A 27,823-nucleotide genomic window follows, 5' to 3' on the forward strand; every position below is an offset into this window, starting at 1 on the left:
TGCTACGCAGAGAACAGAGTTGGAGCTGTGAACAACTGCAGATGAGATACCACTTTAGATGATTCCATTTGATGTTGCATAAGCATGAGGATCATGCTTGGAAAATTACAATTCATGCGGGTAATTGAGAGCCCTACTTGGGACAATTCACTTCACAGCAGATTGGCGAAAGATTGAACTTCAGGGATAGTGGGTGAATGCTGATTTTGGACTATTTCACTTTACAGAGGGGTGAGAATCCTTCATGGAAACTTCATGAAGAGTTGATTCCTGCAAGATATGTTTTCACAGCAATTTGAAACTCAAAATCCCTCTTAGAAGATTCTTCTTCATGGACAGTGGTTTTGGAACCATATTCCACCCTCCCTAGTGTAACTCACTCACCTTCTGGGTGTGGTGTTCTGTCCCATCTAGTGGCACCGAGACCACTTAGAGAGAGAGATTAATGCATTTGCTCTACAGCCTTAGCTAACAGCCAGTTGGCTTTTAGCTCATGCGGTAGAGGCTCATGCACTAAGCTCCAGATGCCCCAGGTTCAATCCTGCCCGCCGATGACCAGGGTCTGTCAGTGTTGCACTAGCAAGTAGCAGGTGGGATGGCCGTGTCTCTTGCAGGGATCCATTTAACAGTGGATAGGCCAAGCATGGAAGACTTCACTTCACCGAGGGAAGTTGTGGCTGAGAGTCATCGTTGGAAGGTTCTGTTTCATGACCAGTGGATGGGAATAGCTCTGGGAAATTTAAATTTCTTTTTCCAAACTGTCCTCTGTACCCCATCAAAAATTTACCTTGTGGGATTATAATTTCACCCTGCAATATACTGGCCAAATTTGTTGCGGCAAGTCTTCCAATGAAGGGAATGGATCTGATTTTTCTCCCTTAAAGTCAGGGAGTTTTGCTATTGACTTTAATGGGAGCCGAATTAGGCCTAATGCAGTAACATTTCTGACTTGTTTAACTTGCTCAAGAACATGTTTAGTTCTTTATGCTGCTTTAAGGAAAGGGCACACTCCTGCTTCCAGTTTCATAGACACCTTCGTATGGAAAACCATTAACCCATAGGCACACAGAGAGCTCACTGCTACTGAAGCTCAGCCTCTTAAAGTTCCTCTGTCTTCTCAAGAGTTACAGTAGATTGCACAGAGATGCTAGCCTCTAGCAATTTGATGTGTGCTGTCACTGAGCTCCTTTCAGGTGCCGGTATGATCCTGACAGTGCTGCTCTCACTTCTTGTTGCTGCCAGTGACTATTATTGTTGTGCAAACCTGAGTCTCATCAAGACTCCACTGCTGCTTCCCTCCTTGCATCACTTTTCCTCTATGGACACCCTGCATGTAACCGTCCAAGGGTACCCTTTCTCTTTAGAGGCTCTCCAGGAACAGAAATCAGAAAACATTTAGGCCATGTCTACATGAGCACTTATGGGGGCAAAACTTCCGTCGCTCAGGGGTGTGAAAAAACACCCCCCTGAGCAACATAAATTTTGCTGGCTTAAGCGTTCGTGTGCACAGCGCTATGTCTCCCGCCGACACAACTACGGCCGCTCATTGAGCTGGTTTTATTATGTCAACAGGAGAGCTCTCTGCCATTGGCATAGTGTGGCTACACAAGCGCTCTTACAGCAGCGCAGCTGTGCCACCGTAAGTTAAAAGTGTAGACATGGCCTTATGTTAGGGCCGGCCACACTACACTACACATTGGAGCAGCTGCATCGCTGTAGCGTGGATGGTGAAAACACTCTGTGCCGATGAGAGAGTGCTCTCCTGTAGGCATAATTACTCCACCTCTGTGAGAGGCGGAAGCTACATAGCGCTGGTGTGGACAGCTCTTAAGTCGCTGTAACTTGTATTGCTCGGTGGGGTGTCTTTTTCACACCCCTGAGCAACATAAGTTAGATCGACTGAAGCGGTCGTGTAGACCTGCCCTTAATATTGTTTACAGAATAAAATGTGGGGCCAATTCTGTGGTGAAGTAAGCAGTGATGAAAATGACATGGTGGGTTGGAAATGGATGCAATACACATTTTGCACAATGACAGATGGGTATAAATTACATTATTAGTTCTACCCATTTTCTGATCTACTCTCATCCTGGGCCAAAGTCACTCTGGGGGCAACCTTCATTGATCTCAGTGGTGTTACACCAAGGAGAACGTTGGCTACTGATGTGTCACCTGCACAGTAGCATTTGGCACATGAGCTTCATATTACATAGAAAACACAAACATTATCGATATTAGATACTGGCCTGGGCTGCGAAGTTCAGATACCAATTACCAGACCCTAGAAAAAAGCAAGTGTTCAGATCTGGGGCTTTGGTTCAGCCTATTATACAAACAAGCCAACAAAACCAGCTCAGGGGGTCTGGGATCCAGGGTTTTGATTTAGACCCAGGCCAAATATAGCATCATGCAACAGCAAAATGAAGGCAAGTTCAGTAAATAGGAAAGCAAAGCTGCCCCTGGAAAAGGATTTGTATCAGAAAAGTTGTTCTTGCATATCTCGGACATGCCACCATGCTCGTCTGCACTCCAGCCAAACTCTCCTTCAGCTGATTGGATTCTCACTGGCCGTTACCTCTCTGCCTGGAATCAAACCAAGCAAACATCAAAGGCAATTTACCCTGGAGTTGTCGTGATGATTCTGTAGTTGCCAGGTGCCCCTTTCGGAATCTTAGGTTACTCTGGAGTTCCAAGCCTCAAAGGACCGGCTCCTTCTTGTTTCTGATACAGTGTTTGGTATTTTGCAAGTGATCGTGTGAAACATTTCGTACTAACAGGGTAGTTCTTGCAGCTTAATTAGTGGTATATGCAGAGGCCGGACATAAATAAGAAGGAAAACATTGTGTGTTAAATTCATCCCTAGGGTACTCTACTGGAGCTCTGGAGATTACACTAGGGATTAATTATTTTAGCTTTTTATACCTTCTATCTACTCCTTCATTTTATAACTGAAAATGGAATCCCCTGCCCTGCCCTCTCTGTCACAGTCTGGAAAAGGATATATTGAAGACATAGATTCATGTCTCCTGGGAATACAGCAGGGAGCAGAATTAATGCTACCTGCTTTGTCTGCCGTATCATGTGTTCATCTCATCTCACATCCTGCAAGGTTTAGGCAAGGGATACATAGGATTGCTATTATGGTGTAAAAGCTGAGCTTCTTTTAGTGGCTTCCTATAGTAACATGCTTGTCAGGCACCTAAAATACCCTAGACACTAATAACAATAACGACACACTTCAGGAGTGAGGTGCATTGGCTTAACTGTGTCATGACCAGTGACTGGAAGAGCAGAGAGCACTGCAAATCAGGAATGAGGTGCACTAGCAGAGGTGTGTGAGAGCCCCAGATCAAAAAGCAGAGGGATGCTTTAGATGAGCATTGGTGTGTATTTGCAGAGGGGCAGAGGGATCCAGGACTGAACTGGCAGGAGATGTTACAGGTCACGACTAAAGTACATTAGCAGGTCCATGTGCAAGAAGGAAGCTACTGTCTGTGAAATCATGTTCTTGCTTCTGTGAACTATATTCACTCAGAAAGATGAAGATAAAGCAATCCCCTGGCTTCCTGTTCTGTATTCTTGATGTTTCATTCATAGCTTTAGAGGCTTCTTCAAATATTCATGTATCATATCATATATCATAACTGAAGAAGAGAAAAACACTTCTTTTGCAGGCTCAAAAGCAAATGAAAAGTTTAAACTCAAATCCCAGAGCACCAGAATATGACAACAGCTTTATGAAACATGAAAACTGGCAATGTTTTTATAATCATTGTCGCTTAGGGGACGAGTAATATTTCACTATTAGATTAATTTTGAACACTGACTCTACACACCGAAATAATGTTTCTACTTGTGTGAAGAAATTGAATTACATTTGTCAGTGCTGTGCAGAGGTCCAGAACTGTACCAGAGCAGGGGTGCTGCGGTTGGCATTGAAGTGCATTCAACTGAAGCTGTGTGGAGACTCAACGTTAGAAATGAACAGAGTGTTTCAGGTCAAGGTTGAGGAATAGTGCCAAGGCTGTGTGGCGGTCTCAATCCAGAAAGCAGGAGGTGCTGCGTATCAAAATGGAGATGAGTTTGCAGAGCTCAGGCCCCTGTTGTTACCTGGGGTTTCTGTACCCAAAGCTCTTGGTAACTTTTGCTCTTGGTGAGGCGGTGGCAGGAAATAAATCAATGGTGACAAGGCCGTCTGACTGATAGGTGGCTGGCATAAACAGCACAATACAAGAGCGCTTTCACTTAAAGCTTTACTTTATTTAGTCTCCAGCACTTACACACGTCCGCAACTGATTAGTAAAACACCCCCAAAAATCCCAAATTCATATTTACCAGGGATCTTGACGAGGTCTCGAGTAGATAACAGCAAATGTCCAGTGTCCAGCCTTCCATCTGCAGGGGAACTTGAGCAGTGTCCAAGCGTTCTAGTGTCCAAGTTGCTCAAGTGTCTGAGCTGAGATTTCTTCCTCTTTTTATACCCAATTTGTTAGTATTGCATAGTTTGTTCATCAAAAACAACTGCTGAGCAGAAGCTAAGTGAAGTGTGGAGATTTCCAGCCTATAGTTTCTATCAGTTAACCAGCTGTATAGCAATAGTTAACAGTTGGCAGACTTTCCATCTTGCAAAACTGCATGCTTTGGAAAAACAACTCAAGTCAGGAGGGCACAGGGTCATATTTACTCCTCAAGGTCACTCGCTTTCCCCTCCTCTCCTGGTCTGATAGTTGTGCTAAGGTCAGAAAGGCCTCCTTTTAGCTGCTTTCAGCAATAAGCATAACAACTGGTTTTCCAGCTGCTGGCAATGGTTTAATCATGTTCCTGGGCTCTGGACTATTAAAAATCTGCTCCTACGCTGTGTTTCCCCACAATTCTGCAGCCATGAAATCTGTCACAGCATCCACTCTTGTTAGGGAATGAGAATCCAGAATCTAACCATTAGTTTTAAGAAAATTTGAAGTAATTGGAACTGCATCGGTTTATACCAGTTAAGGTTCAAGCCCTATATTTCTAATTCTTATGGTTTCAGAGAAAACTTCCAAACATGAACCAGCTTTAAGCAACATAATCTTGCCCACTTGAGACTGCAAACATCCTGAAACAGTAGCTCTAAAATATGTCCATGTCTCCTATTAATCTCAATTAGAAGTTAGCTCTGAAACATAACAATAACAAAGTACATGTGGATATTGACATCCAGCTATTATGCATACCCCACAATCCCAAACAACCTCCCAGCATGCCAGAGATGCAAACTGTGCCCTACAAAATTTCCTAAACCTCTGACACCTTTTACAATCTGCAATTACTATCTGCAGACATGCAGTGGTTTTTGCAGCCGTGTTGGTCCCAGGATATTAGAGAGACAAGGTGGGTGAGGTAATATTTTTGTTAGACCAATTTCTAAACAATCTGTTCCATCTTGCATTTAGCTGTGATGCTCAGAGTACATCTCCCAGACCTGAAAGAAGAGCTCTGTGTGGCTCAAAATTTTTGTTTGTCTCTGTTGGTCCAATAAAAGATATAACCTCACCCACCTTGTCTCTTGAATATCTGCAGATACACATTGTTAATACCAAAAAATCTGTGGCACACAGAAAATTTCACAGTAGTGTAAAATAAATTGAATTTAATATTAAGCCAATAACACCAGGGTTACTGTACCAATTTTATTATTAATGTTCATATTTAATTCAGTTAAAATCTCCATTTCTGAATGTTCCTGAAGCTACTGCACAATTTCTAGTCCGCCTCCTTGAAATGTCATAGGAACTAGGAGGTCTTGCAGTAGAAGTTAGGTCCAGTTTGCCAATTTACATGGGGCTTTGCCAGAGCTGTATATAGGCCCCAGGACTGGAACAGACAGGGGAGTTGCATTTTAGGAGTGAGTTGGAATGGGAGAGCTATAGGGTAAAGACCTCAAATTTCATATCTACACCATACTTGGCTTTGGCTAGTGGTATTAGTTTTTCCCTTTCCTGAGTGAATTCTCAAAAATATTTAATCATTCAAATAGTTATTTGGGGGCCCCAGGTAATCCTTCTCCTTTTAGGATCTAGTGAGACTAGACTCTGAAAACCCATAGAAGGCTTTAAATGTAGAGGCCTGAGTCTACTCAGACTCCTTTCACTGCTGATCTTCTGACACATCTGCTGTGCTGCTGACATTCCATGGGCGTTCCTTTGAAATCAGTGCAGTATTAGGACATACCTCATACATTACACCACATACCAGGTGTCTGGTACATTTAGGAGAACCGCAGATGCATTCTTACCTACTGTGTTCTGCTGGAAAGGCCCTGCTATTTTCAGTAGAAGCACATCAGAGAACACAAACACTTATAGACACAGAAGGACAATGAGCTACTGCCAGACCCCAGGCTGACTGTGTGGTCATGTATAGTGCCACTGATGTTTTCATGTTAGCACCAAATCAGATGGCTGATACTTCCTTTTCCGACACTTCACTGAAACTTGAATCAAAAAAATGTGCTTGGGAGTATTGTCTAGTAGATGTAGTAAGGGATTGAGACTCAAAACTCATGGTTCTTTTTCCCAGCTTTGAAAATCAACCCACAATTTAGGTGGGTAAGTTCAAATGTTCACCGTAACCTTTCTTTGCCTCCGTTTCGCCATCTGTAAAATGGAGGTGCTAATACTGATTAGTTGTCTGTACAGTGTTGTGAGATTCTTGGACTGAAAGAGCTATAGTAATAGGTAATGAGAGCATTATCATTATTTAACCAAATCTTCATATCATCACAACCCAATCTTGAGAGGCCAGTTGCACAGTTTACTATTTGAAGGATGGGTGGAGGGCAAACTTCAGTGATGGAACGAGGGCTCAGTTCCTATTCAAAGGAGGTTTGCTATTTTCAGCCAATATAAAGAATTTTATCTAGATCTTGGTAAGATTAGTTTGGAGCTGGTTTGCTTGAGTATTGGCCACAGTTTTCTAGGGATAAAACCTAGAAGGGGTCCAGCTGAATCTTCCTTTGTGACAACTATGGAGACTAAGGAGATAGGGGAGGTGAAGGTGGTGTCAGGTAATCACAGTCAGTGACAACAGGAAGACCATACTGAGCATTTTTGGAACGGGGAAGTTACATTGTTCCTCACAAGGCTGTTCTCTCCTTTCTTATCGCCTCCTTCTACACTCTAGTATTTCAGCCTGTACTAATCTTGCAGGACCAAATAACTGCATTTGCAATGCATGGTTGCAATGCAGTTGCATCCTTGTGTGGTGGGGTATACCGTGTGGCACATGTCAGTGCAATAGCATCATGCATAGGTGCAACTGGAAGCCAAGAGACCTGTGAAGACTCAACATGGTGGCTCATTGTGACATCTACAGCCCATCTGGGACTCTAAATCTCCGTGAGCTAAGCTTGTGGGGCACAGGATGCACCTGTGAAAATCAGAACTTCCCTATGAATTGTTGGGGATGATGCCTAGCAGCGTTACCCTTATCTCCATTGGTCCTAGGGTCAGTGCCCATTTTATAAACACTCTTTGCCCTGGCCAAGTTCTTCTTAGTGAACACCTCACCACCACTACTGCCTGCACTCACATCTGACATACAAGAGAAGATCTGTCAGTGCATCAGTGTATCAAGGCCTTCCTGTTTTTGGCAAGCCCGCTCCACATCTACATAGTGTGCCTCAAGCAGGGACACTTCCAACTCATTTTGGGACAGTTTGGCTCATCTCAGACCCTGATATTAGGAATGACAATCCCCACACGCTTTTCCTGTCCCTTACCCACTATCCCATCCCAAGTCCCATCCTTCTGCCTTCGCTCATGGGGGAGGGGGAATACTTCTGAACACAGAGCCCTTGGGACGCACTTGTTCTCTCCAGCCTCATTCTCATCCTGCTGCTACTGGGCATGCTCACAAATCTGCACCAAGCATGCGGCTACAGAGAGCTCACACGCTGCACTAAGCCAACTTCATCACTCATTTAAAACTGTCATCTGCAAATAGCCTTTGTGCCATCTCCAAATGGGAAATTAACTCTCTTCCTGTTTTCTTCTTTCCTTCTTTTGTTTTTCGTTTCATACAGCGCTGCTACTCACTCAAGGTAAGACTGCTTTCACTCCTTTGCTCTATCGGTGTGGCTTTGATTTCATTCTCTTCTTCAGTCAGAGACTTTTGTGCTCATGCTCATTGTATCACAGTTACTAGGCTGTGTACCCAAGGAACAGATACATTAAGCATGCACCAGTTATTGACACGAGGTCAAAAGTCGGGTTTTTTTGCCACAAATCTAGGGGAAATGACCTTTCCAATAACATACAGCTGAACCTACAACTCCTGATAGTTTAGGACATTGGACACCTCACCTCCCAGTCCCAATCACACATCTTCCTTTCTGCATCTATAGTGCTTACTAGCAATAAAACAGAGTGGGCCTAAGCAGGGGCAGCTCTAGGTATTTTGCCGCCCCAAGCACGGCAGGCAGGCTGCCTTCGGCGGCTTGTTTGCGGGAGGTCCCTGGTCCCGTGGATTCGGCGGCTCTTCTGCGGGAGGTCTGCCGAAGCTGCGGGACCAGCGGACCCTCCGCAGGCATGCCGCTGAAGGCAACCTGCCTGCTGCCCTTGCGGTGACCGGCAGAGCACCCCCGGTGGCTTGCCGCCCCAGGTATGCACTTGGCGTGCTGGTGCCTGGAGCCGCCCCTGGGCCTAAGTGTGGTATTACCCCCAGAATTCACAGTGGAAGGCAGCCCAAAGAAAACTCCTGGAAGTTTGGGTATAAGGTTGGGCATAAGTGCCCCCTAGAGAACAACAGATTTGCCACCAAGAAGAGAGTGCAGTGTAGACCTCCCCAACACCAAAAGAGGGGGAAATCAGGACACTATGCCCTGCCTTGCTAAGCTCACATTGTAGTATAGGTTATTCCTTCTGTATTTTTGTTATCCCTCCAGTTCCAGGTTTGATCATGGTTGAGTTTGCACTAAAGAAATATTTGGCACAAGAAGCAGGCACTCGAAGGCACAGAGAAGGGCTGGCATTTTTGTTTTTTTAAATAGAGTTGAACAAAAAAACTTCTGGAAATTATGAGTCCTGAACTGGACTACAACTATCAGGAAGTGTCACTGCTTGGAACTGACAGATGCTTAACTGCTGTGACAGAAGCAGCTCTACAGAACACCTGGAAGTGCTCTGCAAGCCACCAGTGCTCTGCAGACCACAGCCTGAGGAGCCTTTGTTCTAGGAAGAGTTTAAGGTGACCCATTCATACATGTTCATCATGCCCAAGTTATGGTGGCATTTGGATCAAAGACCATATCCAAGACTTCATTGCAAATCAAGAGGAAAATATCTTTATGCTCCCACCTTCAATTCCTAATACTCTAAGGCAGTTGTCCATAGAGCAGGGCCGGCTCTTGGTTTTTTGCCGCCCCAAGCAAAAACCAACCAACCAACCAAACAACAACAAAAAACAGAGTGCCACCACCAAAGAAGAAGGAAAAAAAAAAGGCTGGAGTGCCGCTGCTGAAGCAAAGGTGCCGCCCCAAAGGGCCAGAATGCCTCCCCTTGAGAAGTGCCGCCCCAAGCACATGCTTGGGACGCTGGTGCCTAGAGCCGGCCCTGCCATAGAGTATGTCCAGAATCCCAAACAGGGCTAATTAGGACATAGCTAATGACAGCAAAGGTCACAGAATCCCCAAAGTTCAGTTCAGGATACTTAAGAAAAACTTTTCTGACCCGCTTGGGCTGGGAATCCTTTAAGAGGCCTTTTTCTCCTATGAATTTTGTCAGTTCTTCAACTTCAGCAGGATGGGAAATGAGTCAAGTGCAACCTTTCTCACAGCAATTTTGTTGCTTTAATTCACTAGCCACTTAATTTGATCAGAACCTTTGGAACCAAATAATTTGTATTAATATAATTTCCACTCTGTGATCAAATTTGATTGCTTTTGGCAGGTATTACTGGATAATTTGTCACCAGCTATGGAAAGTTGCTGTTCAGTTAATAAAAAAGGGCCAAATTTCTGACCTGGAGGAAGTAGAAGGGTCCTGAGGATAGGGTACCCTGTTCCCCTTCAGTCACACTGGCTAGAGTCCACCCGTGTTTCGCCCGGCTGTCTAGAATGCTATGTTTATCTAATTCAAGTCTGTTGTGTGCAGCACATGAATTTTGTGCAGAGCTGGGCTGACATCACTTGTACCTTGTACGTGTTTAAAACTACAAATACCAAGATAGAAAATATCCAGACCAATATCAATAATACCCACACCCCCACATAGCAGAAACACACATTAGAGCACCACTCAGTACCAATCATGGCTAATAAGGAGAGATGGATGTGACATATACACTCAGTGCATGTCATGTTAGATTTAGAAAAGGCAAGCATTCAGGAGTGTTTGTAAAAATTACACTGAAAACTACATTGGAGCTTGTCATCTACCCACCCCCGGCTTCTCATGTTACCTTTTCCTACCAAGCTCCTCATCTCCCTGCAGCTGCCCCACTGACCTGTCTTAGAGCCGGCGGGTTTGTCTACCCTGTAATTAAACACCCGTAGCTGGCTCAGGCTCGGGAGGCTTGGGCTGTGGGGCTGTAAAATTGCGTGTAGATGTTCAGGCTCTGGGAACCCACGAGAGGGGAAGGGCCCAGAGCCCAGGTGCCAGCCCAAGCCCAAATGTCTACACCACAATTTTACCACCCCGCAAGCCCAAGTCAGCTGATGTGGGCCAGCCATGGGTGCTTAATTGCAGTATAAACGTACCGGAGTGACCTAATGGCTCTGTCACTTGGCCCCCCTTTTGGACTCCCACTAGATGTCTCTCATTTCTCCTGGCGATTCTTGTTTCTCTTGTGTGTATTTCATGTCTTCCATCCACCATTGTTTGCTCTCCAGAAACCCAGCAGCTTTTAGGGTCAGGGCATCTGTTGCTCTGTCTCTTCACTCCTCCAGCACAGAGCACTGATGTCAGGCTTATGCCTACTGCTTGCCCCTTGGCTGGCTTGTGACTAGCGAGGAGGAAAGCTCAAGTGGTTAGATATTCACTTCTGTCTGTATACACATTAGAACTCTGGATACGTATCAGAGACATAGATGGCCCAAACCGAGACCCCCTAGGTCCAAGCAGCCCCTGATTTTGGGGAAGTTCATATCTTTGCAGCTAGCCTCTATGTGTTTGCAGCATGGGAGTGTGCTGAAATCACACAACAAGGAGCTGTCTCGCAAGATTTCCAATAATTTTGGTTTGAAAATCTCATGAGAACAACTTTCTGGGGCATTATTGGCACTGCTGCTCCCAAGCCTGAAAGTAAAGAACCACGTGAAAAATTGAAAATATATTTTTTTAAAATGAGTTTGAGTTTGGATGAACTTCGCATTTGAACATGTGCCCGTGCTTATTTGAGCCAAACTCATTCTGCAATCCATACTTGTGACTCAATGAACTTTGAAAAGAACTGTTTTAGGATGCACCTGATGGCTGCTAGACTAAAGTATCTGATTCTGACTGCATGAAATGAATGTGTTGGGTTGGCCTAGGACCGCAATTTAAGTTTTTAGAGATAAGGTTTTATCAAACCTCAGACCAACACAGATGTTTCTGTAAAATTTTAAAAATTTCAGTGCTCATATTTTGTTTTCATTTAAACATTCCCTGCAGTGTTTGCAATGGAAACAGTACAGCACAGTTAGTGTGTGAGATTTTGAAACTGAAACTGAATATAAACAAATGTGAAACTGAGAAATATATTTTCATTGTACAACATAAGAGAAATGCACAAGGCAAACAGCATAAATAATGAAAAGTAAGTGAGATGTTTAAAATCATTTCAGGTGTCAGTACACTTTTAACATGTTGATTTTTAAATATATGATTAATATTTCAATGGCATCGTTCATCCAAAAACCTCAAGTGTAAATTGAGCCACAAAAACCTCCTGTAAGGTGGATGAATATTAGCCCCATTCCATAGATGGAGAAACAGAGGCCAGTGTGACTTCCCCAAGATCACCCAGCGAGTTAACAGCAGTGACAGAAATAGGACCTGGAACCTTTTGCTTTAACCACAAAACCATGTTTCCTCTACTTAAAGTAGCCATTTTTGCAACATGCTCATTTTCATCACTTTGGGGAATTCATTGTTCTTATTGGTCTTATTCTTATTGTTTGTTAGTATTGGGAAATGACTACGCTGCATAATGTTAATATGGAGAAATGGTGACGGTATTTGATAAATTTACCAGTTATTCCTATAGGAATGTCTGACCGTCCTCTTTTGTCGGTGAATATGGTAATTTTTACTTCTGCCAAAAGTAGGGCTTGGTGAGCCAGTTCAGAGCGAGGGAAAAACCTGGACTTTTAACCTAAATCTCAAATTGAATCCAAACCTTTTCTGACATTAAAAAAAGTTAGGATAGCTTGTTTGCTTCATTAGCCTAGATTTTTGCAATTATCTCTGTCCTTTCTGGTGCTGTCTGGGTTCAGAAAGAGACATGTCAAATTGCCATGAGCATGATTGATTGTATGGTATTTGCAGCATGACCAAAAGCAGGAATTACTGGAAATCTTACCAGAGCCTGCTGTTCTTGTAAGATTTGCAGGCTGAGGAGGTTAAGATAATTGATTAGAGGCTTGGGGAAGCATCCAAATGTTTGGGTGCTTATTAGAACTGAGTATCCTAACCTCTATTCACTCATTACTAAGAAAATGTCTCAAAGTACATTTTTGCTATTAATGAATGAAGTCTCATGCTGCTAATCCCAGCGTGAAGTAGATAAGTATTCATATCCCCATTTTACAGAACAAGTGACTGAGGCACAAAGCAGACAGTTGATTTGCCCAAGGTCCGATTGCAAGTTTGTGACAGAGCCAAGAATGGAATAGTCTGCTGATGCCCTGTCTGGTGCTTCAGCAAAACAAAATCCTTCCTCTTGTAAGGGTGCAGATTCTCCTAGCTCAGATTTAACAAGCTGGTACATGTAATGCCAGATGCATCACATCTCAAAATAACCTTCAGTGGCTATCTAAATTCACACTCCCCCTGTTGCTAGAAAGGCACATCGAATAATCAGTGCTCAGAATGAGTGTGTGTGTGTGTGTGTTCAGCTAACAGACATATCAATATGCTAACCTCAGAAACGAGATTATCTCTTAGCCAACAGTCTTCCCCAAATCCAACTGATTGATAGACAGTTCTCAGGGGAGCTGAGCTCATTCGTGCCCAAGATTTATTTTACTTAGCTGGGATTTTATTATGCAGCTGCAAGAAAAAGCCCATTTAAATTATCATTTCAGTTTCTTCCTAACACTGCATTCCCCAAAAGGAGTGAACCGCATCTGCAGAAAAACCCATTCCAGACATGGGCATTAGGTACGGTAGCTCATGGGGTGGTTAATGAGCTCTGTGAGAGCCCTTTACCTCTAGGTTGCTGGTTGGAATCCACTCTAGTTCAGAGAATGACTAGAAGCTGTTACCAGTTGATGGCTGTTTGCTGATGTTGGTGTATTTTCTAAGAGACAGACGTCCATGTTACAAGTGGCTTAAATGGCCACCTTGTCTTCCATCTCAGCAGAAAAGCCAAGGATTGAATGGACCATGGAGGCTGAACTGTCCTTTCCCCTCCTATGACTCTCCTGTCCTTCTCCCTTGTCACAGATGCAGAAATTTATCATCTGCTCCCCTCCATGTCCCCCAGTGATGCCATCCATCCCATTACCTGATGTCCCTGGGACCCAATCGCATCCTCTCTCTTATTCTTCTCCTTAACCTTTCATTCTCCTTTGACTCTCTCCTCTCACGATATCAAAGTGCTGTAGACTCTCCCTTCTGAAAAAAATGCCCTTTCCCCCACTTGCCTCTCCAACTACCACCTCTTTTCCATTTAATCTCTAAGGCAGGGGTCAGCAACCTTTCAGAAGTGCTGTGCCGTGTCTTCGTTTATTCATTCTAATTTAAGGTTTCGCGTGCCAGTAATACATTTTAATGTTTTTAGAAGGTCTCTTTCAATAAGTCTATAATATATAACTAAACTATTGTTGTATATAAAGTAAATAAGGTTTTTAAAATGTTTAAGAAGCTTCATTTAAAATTAAATTAAAATGCAGAGCCCCCCGGACTGGTGGCCAGGACCCAGGCAGTGTGAGTGCCACTGAAAATCAGCTTGTGTGCTGCCTTCGGCACGCGTGCCATAGGTTGTCTACCCCTGCTCTAAGGCCTGGTCTACACTGGGGGGGGGGGCGGGGCGGAACTATCTAAGTTACGCAACTTTTCCTGTCCATCCACACAGCTACAATGCTCATCCAGGCTCTCATCATCTCACATCTCAATCACAGCAACATCCTCGTCTCTGGCTTTGACAAAAGGCAATATTGCCCCACTCATACCCATTGAGAATGCTTCTGCAAAGATCATTTTCCTAACCCATCGCTTTGCTCATGTTGCTCCTCTTCTGCATCCCTCCACTGGGTTCCCCTTCTCTACCCCCATCAAACATAAACTACTTGTTGTTACTTTCCAGGCCCTTCATGACCAATCCCCACTTGACCTATCATCTCTGATTCACTATCAAAAGGTCCACTCCTGCCTCCAGCCGGCCCATCATACCAGCCTCCAACACCCACTGGTTAAATTTTCCTTGTGCTTTCTCCCGGGCTCCACCCCCACCCCCCGTGCTTGGGAGGAGCTCCCCATACACATCTGCAAAGCTACCTCATTATCCACCTTCAGAACCCTCCATAAAACTCTCCTTGTAAATCTTCGGGCCTGTCCCTTTCTCAGTGTTTGGACAGCGGTGAGCCTAGTGAAGCCCTCACTTCAGCCTGTGGCCTCTAGCACATCTGCAGTACAAAGACATAAGCCCTGCTGTGCCCTGGACAGGGGCCAGTGGAGCCACAGCCCAGCGGCTAATCTGTGAAGTTAGGTGGAGGATTGTGTCCCCTCACCCTCCAGCATAGCTACACTAACCTGTGCTCCTGGGCCATAGGAAGGGCCCATGCCTGGGACACAGGAGGGTGGGGGAAGAATTTGGCTCTTAGAATAAAAACAGCAAAATGAAAAGCCTCTTGGCAGTTCTGTTAAAGAGCTACGCTTGCTAGAAGGAAGTGAGTGCTGCTGGGACATGAGATGGAGGAGACTCCCTTGCACGCGCAGGCTGATGCTGACCCAGCCAGGTTCTCTCAGGTTTCCCCTATAGGTGACAAACATTTTAGAGAGCAGGTTGGGGAAGGGCAGCTCTGAGTCTCCTGCTGGCATCTCCTGCAGTGTCACTTTATTCCTTAGAAGCAGCAAAGAATCCTGTGGCACCTTATAGACTAACAGACGTTTTGCAGCATGAGCTTTTGTGGGTGAATACCCACTTCTTCGGATGCTTCACCCACGAAAGCTCATGCTGCAAAATGTCTGTTAGTCTATAAGGTGCCACAGGATTCTTTGCTGCTTCTGCAGAACCAGACTAACACGGCTACCCCTCTGATACTTTATTCCTTGACACTAGCTGGTGCACAGCCAAGTGGGATATGCGTTGTGTTTCACACTGGCAACCGATACACGGAAAGCCTTCGAGTGCTGTCCTGCAGGACTGAGATTACTATGTCTCTGTTTGGTATCACCTCTTTGTCTTTGCACGACAGCTGCTCTGCCTCCCTGCTCCTCACCCAACATGAACCACACTCCTATTACCTCGATGTGTCCCCCAACTCCCTTGAGTCAAGTGCCTCATCCTCCCTGCCCAGGATGGATTGGCCATGCACCCCATCTCTGTCTCTGAGCCATTGTTGCTTCTTCCTCACCCCTAGTTTGTGCACCCCACCTCCTTCCTACCCAGGGACGATGTTGAGAAGCGATGGCAAGGGCAGCTGGGTCACATTGTGAGGGTAGGTCAGGGAGGGGAGGGTGTTCTCAGCCAAAAGGAGACAAAGTGCCTTGAACTGCTGTTTCTAAGACTGATCATTTGCATTTGTCTCACAGCAGCTGGAAATCTTCCTTCTTCCCCAGTTAGCATCCCCAACCCCTGAAATCCCTTTGAATTAGACAACTCCCAGGCGATGCCCATCTGATTAGCGAGGGGTAAACGTCATGAATGTAGCCCAGCTTCATCCAGCCTCTTTCCCCTGTGGGGGTCTCCACACATTTTAGAGAACATGTTTTTATTCTAAATTAGTGTTATTGGGACATCGGATTGGTAGGCATCTGAGGATCAATGAGTCCTGTCCCCTGCTATTGCAGGCAACCCCATTTTCATAGATGTTTCTCTCCTTCCCAGTTCTGGCTGGTACTAGAAGTGCCCAGAAGGGGTGTGTTCCCAGTATTTCCAGCCTCAAACGCTGCAATCTCACACTCAGCATGCTTGACACTGCTATGGTGCTGTCCATGGATCCATCTCAAAGCACTTTCCAAATATCAGTGACTTAACCCACATGATGCCCATGTCGGTAGACAAATGCTATTTCCATGGTGCGGGTGGGGAAACTGAGGGCTGGAGCATTAAAGTGACAGAGCGAGGCAGTGGCAGAGCCAGGAAGAGGAGGCCTCAGAGAGTTGACTCCCTGCAACACGGTCCCGTCTTCCTCCGCAGAGAGAGCCTGACATTTCCAGACTGGTTTAGCAGACTGAATAATTCTGCATAAGGCTTTGGGGTGTTTAGTGGAACTCTTTGTCACTTACCATTACAAAGCATTTTGTCCCGTGGTAAGGCCGTGTGGGCAGATTGTGACCCTGAATCAGGAAACAGTCTATCCGTAAGTCTGCGTTGCCATTCACGTGAGCTGTCATCACTAAAACTGACTGCTTGGGAATTGTTCACATCCCCATCACTTCCACCCTCCCCACCTGTTAGATCTTGTCTTATAGACTCTGAGCTCTTTGGGGCAAGGATTGTCGTATGTTTGTACAGCACCTAGCACAACGGGGCCTAACCTGGTTGAGACCTATATGTGCTCCCACAGTCTGCATGTTAAATAATAGGAATAATGTTCGCATTTGCTTATGTTCAGACTAGAAGGAGTTAGGAGGAAGCCTTTCCTCTAGCCTTACTCATCTCTATGAGACAGAGAAGGGAACCCAGGAAGAACTGCCAGGCTCCTTTTCTTGCCTGGTGTCTCCCGACCTTATCAGGCTAATTGGAGTTGACAGCCAGGAGTCCAGGGTGCAATCCACATTGAAAGCTGCATGTTGAGGCTGATACAAACAGAAATCAGGACTGGTTAATAATTAAGCTGCTGTTTGGCAGCGTTCACCTTGACAGACTTGACCTGCCAAATTAAAAATGGTCTTTCTTTAAAAAAACTATCATAGCCCTTGTTATTTTTCTGCTGAGGAGGGGAGGGGAGAGTTTTATACACTCAGATGCACTCAGATGTAGAGAGGCACATGAAGGTAGGAGCATTTGACCATATCTCTCCTCCTGAAGGCCTCCCAAATTTATCCAATGAGCCCTTGGACACTGCAGCTGGACATACACCCCCTGCAGGGAATACTCCTCTGGGTTCAAGGACCTGTATTTTAGGTCAACCCAGACTTAAATTTAACTTCAGTATTTCCTGCCAATATAGCACATACTGCTTAGAACAAAGGACAGGGAGCCAAAACAACTGGGATCTATGCCCAGTTCTACTGTTTATTTGCTCTTTGGCCTTGAGAAATTCTCCTCCTTGCTCAGATCCCACATCTGTAATGTAAGGATAATAATAGTTCTCTGCCTCACAGTGAAGATACAGGTTGGGAGGCTTCATCAGAGCATCACTGAGATGGGAGAGACAGAGGGCTTGTCTTCACTACTGGGGTAAGTTGACCTAAGTTACGCTACTCCAGCTACGTGAATAATGTAGCTGGAATCGATGTAGCATAGGTCGACTTACCCCAGTGTCTTGTCTATGCTGAGTTGACAGGAGATGCTCTCCAGTTGACTTCCCTTACTCTTCTCGGAAAGCTGGAGTACCAGGGTCAACCGGATAGCGCTCTGCCATTGTTTTAGCGGGTCGTCACTAGACCCGCTAAATCGACCCCTGCTGCATCGATTGCAGCAGCATTGATCTCCCCATAGAGGAGACAACTCCTGAGAAGGTGAGATGTGTGTTGGTTAAGTCCTTTATGTGTATATTAAGGACAATGGGCAAGATGGCCTCTTATCCATGGACAAATGGCATATTCATACCTCTGGATGTTGGCACGGCATTTGAGACTCCTAGTCTATGCCAATCACTTAGCCTGGGTGGACAGGTATCTCTGAGATTACACCAATCCTTCTTCTCAAACTGAACACTCAAGAATCAGGATAAGCAGCAACTCTCTGCCCTCATCTGTAGAGTCCCAAAAGTTTCAGTCTTCTCCTCCATCTGATTTGGCGTGAAAGGTACATGAAGCTGCAGGAAGAGATCATGTAATAGCACAGTCTCAGGTGACAGCTATATGCAGATGATGCCTAGCTCTACATTTCTTTAATATCCAACACTATCAGCACCATCTCTCAGCTACCATGGAGTCATCAGCCCCTGGATGAAGAATAGTTGGCTGAAACTCAGCATGGAGAAGATGGAGGTTATGGTGATGGCTAGCAGGAAGCACAGTATAAGTGTCTTGTACTCATCAAGAAAGACCAGGCCTTTTTGGCCTCTTCTCTGCTTCTAGATGCCTAAGTGGTTGCAACTTATAACAATGCCCTCTTCCATCTACAGGTGGCCCACGCACTCAGCAACACAGTCCACTGAGCGCACAACACCCAGTGCTCCACTGTGTGCATTGCCTCTTGTGGAACACAGAATCAAAATCAAGGTTTTTACTCCTGATTTCCAAAGCCCTCCAGGGGACCGGCCAAGGTTACCTGAGGATGTGGCTTTCTCCACATGACCATGACTGCCATTAACAATGATATTACAACAGAACAATACAACTGTGAGCCACAAGGGTGAGACACATGAGTGTAGGAGACAGAATGTTCCTCGCAGCTGCCCGTCAATTATGGCTCTCACAGCAGAATGACCGTGGCCCTCATCACCCACAGAACAAATCACAAAACTCGCTTAATTTACTTAGATTTTCCACAATAAATAAAACAAACAAATAAGAGGGAGAATGAAAAAACAAAGCAATAATTTGTTTTAAAAAATCTGAGACTTGAAGGTGGCTCAGCTACCATGGTGATGAGCATGCTATAACTCTTGGATTTAGTGCCTAGAAATGTTGTTTTTTCTGTCTTGCTACCAGACAGTGAATTGGTCGTGTAGGTGGCACCCACAGAGTATGTTTGGGTGTCACTTACAGACATATGGTGAATATGATACCATTCAGCTGACACATGTGGCTCATACTGTCAACATTGTAGATATAAAATGTCCAGACATAAGATTGCTGCTTAAATTAGCATGGAGAACTGGTGGCAATACAGAGGCAGAGTTAAGATTGTTTGGGGTACTCCAGCTCTGCACTTTCAATACTTTGGGGATTTTTTGAAGTTTAAACTTAACTTAGAATTTCACTGGCTTTCTAATGTTTAGTTGGTTTTTTAAATACATATTTGAGGCTTTCTTTTTCCCTTCACTTATTGAGACATATCATGAATCATCTAGGAATTTCCTTTGATGCTTTCATTTCTAAACGTTTTCTACTAATTGTTCTGTGACATGGGCCTCTTAATTTCCTAAAAACAAAATGTGCAATAGGACATGTAGCAAAGGGCCAAAAGGCAGGGCAATGTCCTCTGGTGCTGCTACCCTGACCTAACTGCACTCCTGCCTCTGCCACTCTGTGCCCTTTGGCATCCTCTCCCCTCGCATGGTAACCTGTCCTGTGCCCATTGTCTCCCAGCTCCTTGTCTCTGAGCTCCACTGTGCCTTGTTACTGCTGGTTTTTTGCCAGTTCCTGCAGCCTCTGTTGTTCTGTGTAGTTTACCAACTTATTCTGATCAGCTGAAAAGAGGATTGCCAACTGTAGAGCTTGAGAGGTCTGCTGCGACATTTTGAAGTACATTATTGATTTCAAAAGATGGATGTATTTGTGTCTGCTTTTACGATGGATTAATGTAGTATCAACTGCCTTAGGATTCCTTGTGTATTTCATAAACTCTGCAGGCCTTGTAGGGTTTATAACATTTGCAATCAATCTGGCAGGGTTTGTGAGTCCAGGCAAGGTTTATAAAAAGAGTCCATGCTGAGTTTATAATCCCTATATGACTTCTTGTGAGGAATAGGCGATCTGCTGGAATCTGTACAGGATTCATAAACCCTCAGTGTCTCTGACATTACCTGGGGTGTTTATAAACTGTACAAGAATCCCTGAGTAACTCCTGCCTCAGTGCTTGGCCAAAGCAAGACTCCTCTGTGTAATATCTTTCCACTTCTTAGAGCCCTCCCACTCAGGCTCAGAAAGTCAGCAGTCTGAAATTTGTGTGGTCAAAGTTGCCACTTGCAAGGACTCTTGAGTGACATCCTGATGCCCCTTGTTGATGAGATGAGGCTTGTCAGTGGGGATGACGCTGGTGTCAGCCGCACTGTTTTGTCAATTTCCAGATCTACTTGTTTGAGGGTGGTTGGTTGATTGATTGTTTTATGAAATTCCTTGAAACTTGTCAAATAATAATGGTGGGATGTGTCCATTAGTCAGATGTGTCCACCAGCCTCCAAAGTCTGGAGAAGGCTATCAGCTCCAGCCTGCAGATCAGAAGGATGCAACTCATTAGCAGCAGGAGATGTAGGCGTGTTCCCTCCAGCAGCCCCAACATCATCAGGAGACTCCTGTTGACTTGCACTAGTAGTCATCTCCGCAGCCAGGGCACCAGAGGGAGAATCTTACACTGGCTGTCAACAGGAGAAGCAACAGTACCCATTTCAGCAGCCCGATGAGCAGAAGGTGGTTGATGCTGCTGACCTAACCGCAGGGAGCAGCAGCAGTAGTATCCACCTGGCAGCAACACTGGTACCTGTTGGCCAGAAGCAGCAGTGTCCACCTCACAAGCATCTCAGGGACTCAGAGCAGGCACAGCCTCTGTGCTAGCATTCAGATAATCATTTCTGGCCTCTTACACTGGATGCCAATTCTGGTTGGCCTCCTCTGACTGTTCAATCACTTGCTGCTGGTACATCTCCAGCTGCCTACGCCTCTGTCCCTCCTGCTTTGCTGTTGCTGTTCCTGCAGCATGTCGTGGCGCCTCTGCTGGTTTCACCCATCCTTCTGCAGGTTCCTGCTCTCTCCTATACAGGGCACATACCCACTCACCAAGAGCAGCTTTTCCACAGCAAACCACATCATGGGCTTGTGCTATCCTAAGTTCAAATGCTGAAGTAGCAGCAAGGAACCCACCATCACCACCTTGCTGCTGCAGCTAGTTCCCCGACTCTGCCCTAGTCACTGGCCCAGCTGCTTGCTGGCTCTCCGTTCAGCCTGTCGATGGCAGTGGGCTTGATGGGTCTCCTGTCAGCAGCCATTCAGTGTCGTACCGTCAGGTGACCACATGGCTGCAGGAGCTTATAAATAAGCCTGTGGAATTGGTAGAGGTGGTTTCCCATGGGACTTGATCCTGAGAGCCTAGCCACACTGCAGACAGCTCCTGAAGACAGAACATGTGCCAAGTGCCTGCAGGCAAGGGACTGTTGTTATTCAAGCATCTCCATGCCTCTCCCCAGTTTTCCCTTTTCCGCATCATGCCAATATTGTATTATTTATATTTGAAAAAGTCAGTGATTTTTCTTCTTCAAGTGCTTGTTTGTGTCCATTCCGATCAGGTGTGCGCGCACACACAGGCACAGGAGCCGGAAGATTTTTCCCATATCAGTGTCCATCCGGTCAGTCTTGGCACCCCCTGGAGTCGCACTTTCATGGTGCTCAATAATAGAGCCCTGCCAACCCGCCAGCCCCTCAGTTCCTTCTCACTGCCAGTGACGATTAGCTGGGACATCCCATAGTCCTTGCTTAGCAGGTGCCTTTATCTTCATTATTGTACATAGTTCTTAATCAGTTAGCATAGGATAATAGTTTTAGTTAGTTTAGAGTTAGTTGGGGTTCCCCCCCTTCTGACTCCCTGGAACTGGGGTATGCCGCAGTCCCCAGGGTTTAAAACCTGTGAGGTCTGCGCTAAGTGCATGCCAAAGAGTGACCCCCCACACTTTTTGTTTAAGGTGCCTAGGGGAAGGTCACCAAAAGGACCACTGTAGGATCTGCTGTGAATTCCATCCCAGAACTATTTTAAAAAGGGAAGAGTGGCTTAAGGTTCTCCTAATGGAGGCAGCTCTTCGCCCCCACTCAGACCCAGGGTCAGGGGACTCCGCACCCAGCACATCCTCGTTGGCACAGAGCGCGTTGGCACCATCATCTTGGGAACCGATGCCAAGAAAGGTCTCCTCCCGAGATGCTCGGTACCTGCACGGCTCCTCCCGCGACCAATCGGTGTCTAGGCACCGGTTTCAGTCACCGATGCCTCAGAAGAAGAAGAAGCTGAAGAGGGAGCATTCTCCCCCGGGCAAATCTAAGGAGCGGACGGCTGCCACTCCCCTCGACACCAAAGGCATTTGAGGTGGCTCAAAACTTGCTGCGCCTCACGTCGCTGTTCTCACCCCCTAGGACAGAGGAGGCTCCAGCCCTGTCAGCACCACCGCGGCAGGTGCAGTCAAGAGGAAAGCCAACGATGATGTCCTGGTGCTCCCCTTTTCCACGGCACTCCCAACATCAACACCTCCAGAGAGAGAACCCAGTCGGTCCCCGAGCGCCCAATATTCAGTGCCTCAAAGCACAACTCTTCTGTGGTCTTTCTTTTTGGAGACCTCAGAGTCAGAATCAGACTCCTACCGCTCCGATAAGAGCAGAAGCAGGAGGTCCAGGTGACGGCAGGAGAGACGGGCTTACCCGGTGCCATGGCCACTGCAGTGGCAAAACCCCTTGCAGGGGCCTTCTGGACTCCTGGGGCCTTTCACCAGAGGCAGGGAAGGAGTCAAGGGTCCCACTCAGCAGCGACTTCGATGGCTTCAGCCACCTTTATCCCACCGGCAGAACAACCAGCCACTGAACCACCGCCACCGGTGTCGACATCATCAGCTGCAGCACCATTGCTGGCACCATCTTCAGGACCAACTTCGGCAGCAGCTGCAGCTTCGCTGCCGACATTGGCTTAGGTGCCAGCATATGCGGCGCCGCTGTTATCAGCACTGGCCTTAACAGCAGCTCCTGCACCAGCAGTGGCACTGATAGCAGCCCCGGCCCCGACGGCAGCTCCAGCACCGACACTGCCACCAGCGGCAGCCCGATGCTGACATTGGCACTGAGTTCAGTGCCAATAGCCCCAGCTCTAAGTACGGCAGCATCTGCATCGTCACCTGCCCGGGATCTCCAAGAGTCATGGGATCCCTTGGGCACCGATGGCAGGGAACAGCCACTGTTCTTTGTGGTTTCCTCATAGTCATTGCCGGACAAGGTGCTGGCTGGCACCGCCATAGCCCCAGCGCTCGATGACAATTGGGTGTTGCAGCCGTTGCTGCGCTGGGTTGCCCAGAGTCTGGGCATCAAGGCAGAGGAGGTAGTAGAGGACTCTGATCCCATGGTGGATATCCTCGTGCCCTCTGGACCTTCCCGTATTGCCCTGCCGCTCATAAAAACAATTGCAGACACCAACAAAACCCTGTGGCAGACCCCAGCCTCGTTCCCACTCACTGCCAAGCACAATGAACGGCAATATTTTGTGCCCTCTAAAGGTTATGAACATCTTTATTTCCACCCGCAACCTGATTCCCTTGTTGTGGATGCTGCTAATCAGCATGAGCAGCAAGGTTTCCAAGGCCCCTCCCCAAAAACAGAGAGGCTGAAAAACTTGACCTTTTTGGGAGGAAGGTCTATTCCAGGGTGGATTGCAGCTCCAAATTTCCAACCAACAGGCCATTGTCAGCCAGTACTCTTATAATACCACGGCGCAATGGCAAAATTTGCGGAACTGCTCCCCCTAGACTCCCGAGCTGAGTTTTCAGCCTTGGTTGAGGAGGGCAAGCTAATCTCCTGAGCTTCCCTCCAGTCTGTGCTGGATGGTACTGATGCAGCCATGACAGTAATGTCTACGGGGGTGGCCATGAGAAGGGGTTCCTGGTCTCTGGTCTCCTGTACGAGGTCCAGCAGACCATACAGGACCTCCCCTTTGAGGGTGTGACTCTGTTTTTGGAGAAGACAGATAAAAGGCTACCCAGCCAAAAAGACTCTAGGGACACCCTCAAATCCTTGGACCTACACACTCCTGCCATGCAGCAGAAGCCTTTCAGTCCTCAGCCTCTTCTGTGGTTCTTCTCCTTCCCGGAGGAGGAATAGGAGCAGCAGAAAAAGGCCGCACCTGTCCTCAGGACAGGGCTCTGGCCAACCCAAACCACCTTCCAGCCCCAAACCAACCTTTTGAAGGTGCGGTCGAGGACGGCACACCAGAATAAGAACTGGATCTGCCCTGCCTTACCTTTTTGCCCGACTGTCCCCTTTCTACCGGGCATGATCCCATATCACTTCAGACCATTGGGTGCTCCGCATGGTAGAGAGGGGATACTCCATCAAATTCTGTGCCCTCCCACTCTTCCTCCCACCCTTCCCTGTCCCTCTTCAGGGACCCCTCTCATGAGCAACTCCTTATACAGGAGGAGCACTCACTCCTTTTGCTAGGGACAGTGGAAGAGGTTCCTCAGGAGCAGAAGGGCAAGAGTTTCTATCCTTGGTATTTACTAATTCTGAAAGCCAAAGGTGGGCTCAGGCCCATCATAGACCTGTGAGAACTCAACAAGTTCATGAAGAAGCTCAAGTTTCGCATGGTCTCTTTGGTCTCCATCATCCCTTCATTGGATCCAGGAGACTGGTATGCCACACTCGACTTGAAGGACGTGTACTTTCACATAGCAATAAAGCTGTCCCACAGAAAATACCTCAGGTTTGTGGTGAACAACACCCACTACCAGTTCACAGTCCTCCCCTTCAGCCTGTTAGCAGCTCCTTGAGTGTTCACCAAGTGCATGGCATTCGTGGCTGCGTTCCTGCGCAGATGGCAGGTACAGGTGTTCCCGCACCTCGATGACTGGCTCATCAAGGGCCACTCCAGGTCTCAAGTGGAGACACAAGTCAACTTCATAAGATCAACGTTCAATGAACTGGGCCCTCTTCTGAACGAGGGGAAATCAATGCTGTTCCTGGTTCAGAGGATAGAGTTTATAGGGGCAGTACTTGACTCGACACAAGCCAGGGCATACCTCCCAGAAGCAATGTTTCAGTCCCTGGGCGACATCATACGAGGTCTCAGGCAGTTCCCCACCACCACAGCAAGGAATTGCTGGAAACTTCTAGGACACATGGCAGCCTGTACCTGCGTGGTGCAACATGCCAGACTCAGGCTTCAGCCTCTTCAGTTGTGGCTAGCTTTGGTGTATCGGCCAGCCTGGGACAATTTGGACAGGGTCATGACCCTGCCACACCAGGTTCTCGACTCCCTCCCCCTCTCCAGCCCTCAGCCGTCTCTCTCCCTAGTGACAGATGCATCATCACTGGATTGGGCTCCATCGCGGATGTGTTCCTCCTCCCATGGGGAGGTCATCTCCTCTACGTGTTTCCTCCTATCCCTGTTGTTCACAAGATGTTCATCAAGATATGGAGGGAACAAGCTTCAGTGATATTGATAGCTCCAGCATCCGAACCTCGAGTTGCTGCACCTCACGGCGTGGAAGCTCCATGACTGAACCCTATGGAACTCTCCTGCTCTGTCTCAGTTAGACAAGTCCTCCTGGGCAGTAGAAAACCCTCCACCAGAGCTACCTACCTTGCTAGGTGGAAGAGATTTTCAATCTGGCCCGCACAGCATTATTCATTCCTGACGCTCACCTCTGTGCTACTTATCTTCTCCATCTCAAGCAGCAGGGGCTGTCCATGTCGTCAATAAGGGTTCACTTGGCCGCCATCTCTGCCTTTCATCCAGGGGGAGAGGGCCGGTTGGTCTTCTCTAACCCTATGGTCAGCCGTTTCCTTAAAGGTCTCAAAAGGCTATACCCGCATGTCCAACAGCCTGTCCTGGCTTGGGACCTCAATCTGGTCCTTTCCAGACTCATGGGATCGCCCATTGAACCTTTGGCAACATGCTCCCTGCTCTATCTCTCATACAAGGTGTCGTTTCTGGTAGCGATAACCTCAGCCAGGAGGGATTCTGAGCTCAAGGCCCTGACATCAGAGCCCCCTTACACTGTGTTCCATAAGGACAAGGTCCAGCTCAGGCGTCACCCAGCTTTCCTCCTGAAGGTTGTCTCCCAGTTTCACACCAACCAGGACATCTACCTCCCAGTGTTCTATCCTAAGCAGCACTCAAGCAGCAGGGAGCAAAGGCTTCACCCACTGGATGTCCGCAGAGCACTAGCCTTCTACATTGAGAGAATGAAACCATTCTGAAAGTCTGTCCAGTTATTCATGGCAGTGGTGGACAGAATGAAAGGTCTTCCTGTCTCTTCTCAACAGATTTCATCATGGATCACGTCCTGCATCTGTGAGTGCTACAACCTGGCAGGGGTGCCTGCTCCTCCGATCACTGCGCACTCCACCAGGGCTCAGGCCTCTTCAGTGGTGTTTCTGGCGCAGGTTCCCACCCAGGAACTCTGCAGAGCAGTGACGTGGTCCTCCATACACACTTTCACCATGCACTAGGCAATCACCCAGCAGGCCAGGGACGATGCAGTCTTTGGAAGAGCTGTGCTCCAATGAGTAGACAGCTCCGACACCACCTCCTGAACTTGGGCTTGTGAGTCACCTGATTGGAATGGACATGAACAAGCACTCTTAGAAGAAAAAAGGATCACTCACCTTCTCTTAGCTGTTGTTCTTTGATATGTGTTGTTCAAGTCCATACCAATACCCACCCTCCTACCCCGCCGTCAGAGTAGCCAGCAAGAGGAAACTGAGGGGATGGCGGGACGGCAGGGCTCTATATTGAGCGCCATAAAGATGCAACTCCAGGGGGCGCCCAGACCAACTTGATGGAGGCTGCTATGGGAAAAATCTTCCGGCTACCGTGCACATGCACACACCTGCTTGGAATGGACACAAACAACACACCTCGAAGAACAACAGTTACGAGAAGGTGCGTAACCGTTTTTTCACGAGGCTCTCCTACTCTATCCAGGCCTCCTTACACCCTTGCTCCCAAACATGTAAAGCCAGTATATAGAGATTGGCCAGGAAAACACTTCCATCTTGAATATGTACGTTTGCACATGAATCCCAAAAGTCACATGAAAGGAAGTTTCATCCCAAACAGCCATGTGAACAAAAACCTATGACATGGAAGTCAGTGGGAAAGCTAACAACCATGGCCAGGTCCAATCACAATGCAGAATTTGAAGATAAATTCATGAACAATCATCCTCACCTTCATCCTAGTGCCAGTCTCCACTTTCATTTTGTTAGCCCAGCAAGCTGGGGGGTGGGGTGGGGTGGAAACCATCGTTAGCACCATGGACAGCATCCATATCAATGGATTGGTTGATTCTGCATCGTTACCATGGACAATATCACATGGGGAGCCTTCAGGGTATCATCCAGGACCAGAGACAACACCACATGGGGAAACTTGTCTTAGTGGATTGCTCATCACAGGCAGCACCGCATGGGGCACCTTGTTTCCCACCTTCAGAAGCTTGGGAACACTTTTTTCTCCATCAAGGATTAATCATCCAGTTTTATATGAAAAGAAAGCCCTCTTGGTCCCTGACCTATTTTTTCCTGTACATTTTCCAGTGATAGGAATCCCCCAGGAAATGCACAAGGTGACGTAAGCGTAATTACAGTGCAGAATGAAAGAATTAAGAGTGTGTGTGCCTGCCCCTGTGAATATGTATCTGGGTGAGAGTTAAAGCAAGCCCTGAATGGAATAGACT

At 46.9% G+C, this 27,823-nt stretch overlaps 1 protein-coding gene across 3 annotated transcripts in view; it reads left to right on the forward strand.

The window, feature by feature from the left end:
• The window catches only part of SLC8A3 (solute carrier family 8 member A3), a 194,612-nt gene that overhangs the window by 152,321 nt on the left and 14,468 nt on the right, over positions 1–27,823 (forward strand). For 2 of the 3 annotated variants that reach the window (XM_039537987.1, XM_039537989.1), the window contains one exon: positions 8,063–8,080. The exons of the other annotated variant lie outside the window; for it this stretch is intronic. In XM_039537987.1, coding sequence (XP_039393921.1) covers positions 8,063–8,080 — 18 coding nt within the window. The remainder of the gene's footprint in view (positions 1–8,062; positions 8,081–27,823) is intronic. 3 annotated transcript variants of the gene reach the window in all.

This window comes from Mauremys reevesii, linkage group 4 (assembly GCF_016161935.1).
Source record: "Mauremys reevesii isolate NIE-2019 linkage group 4, ASM1616193v1, whole genome shotgun sequence".
In the NCBI taxonomy this organism is placed as follows: domain Eukaryota; kingdom Metazoa; phylum Chordata; order Testudines; family Geoemydidae; genus Mauremys; species Mauremys reevesii.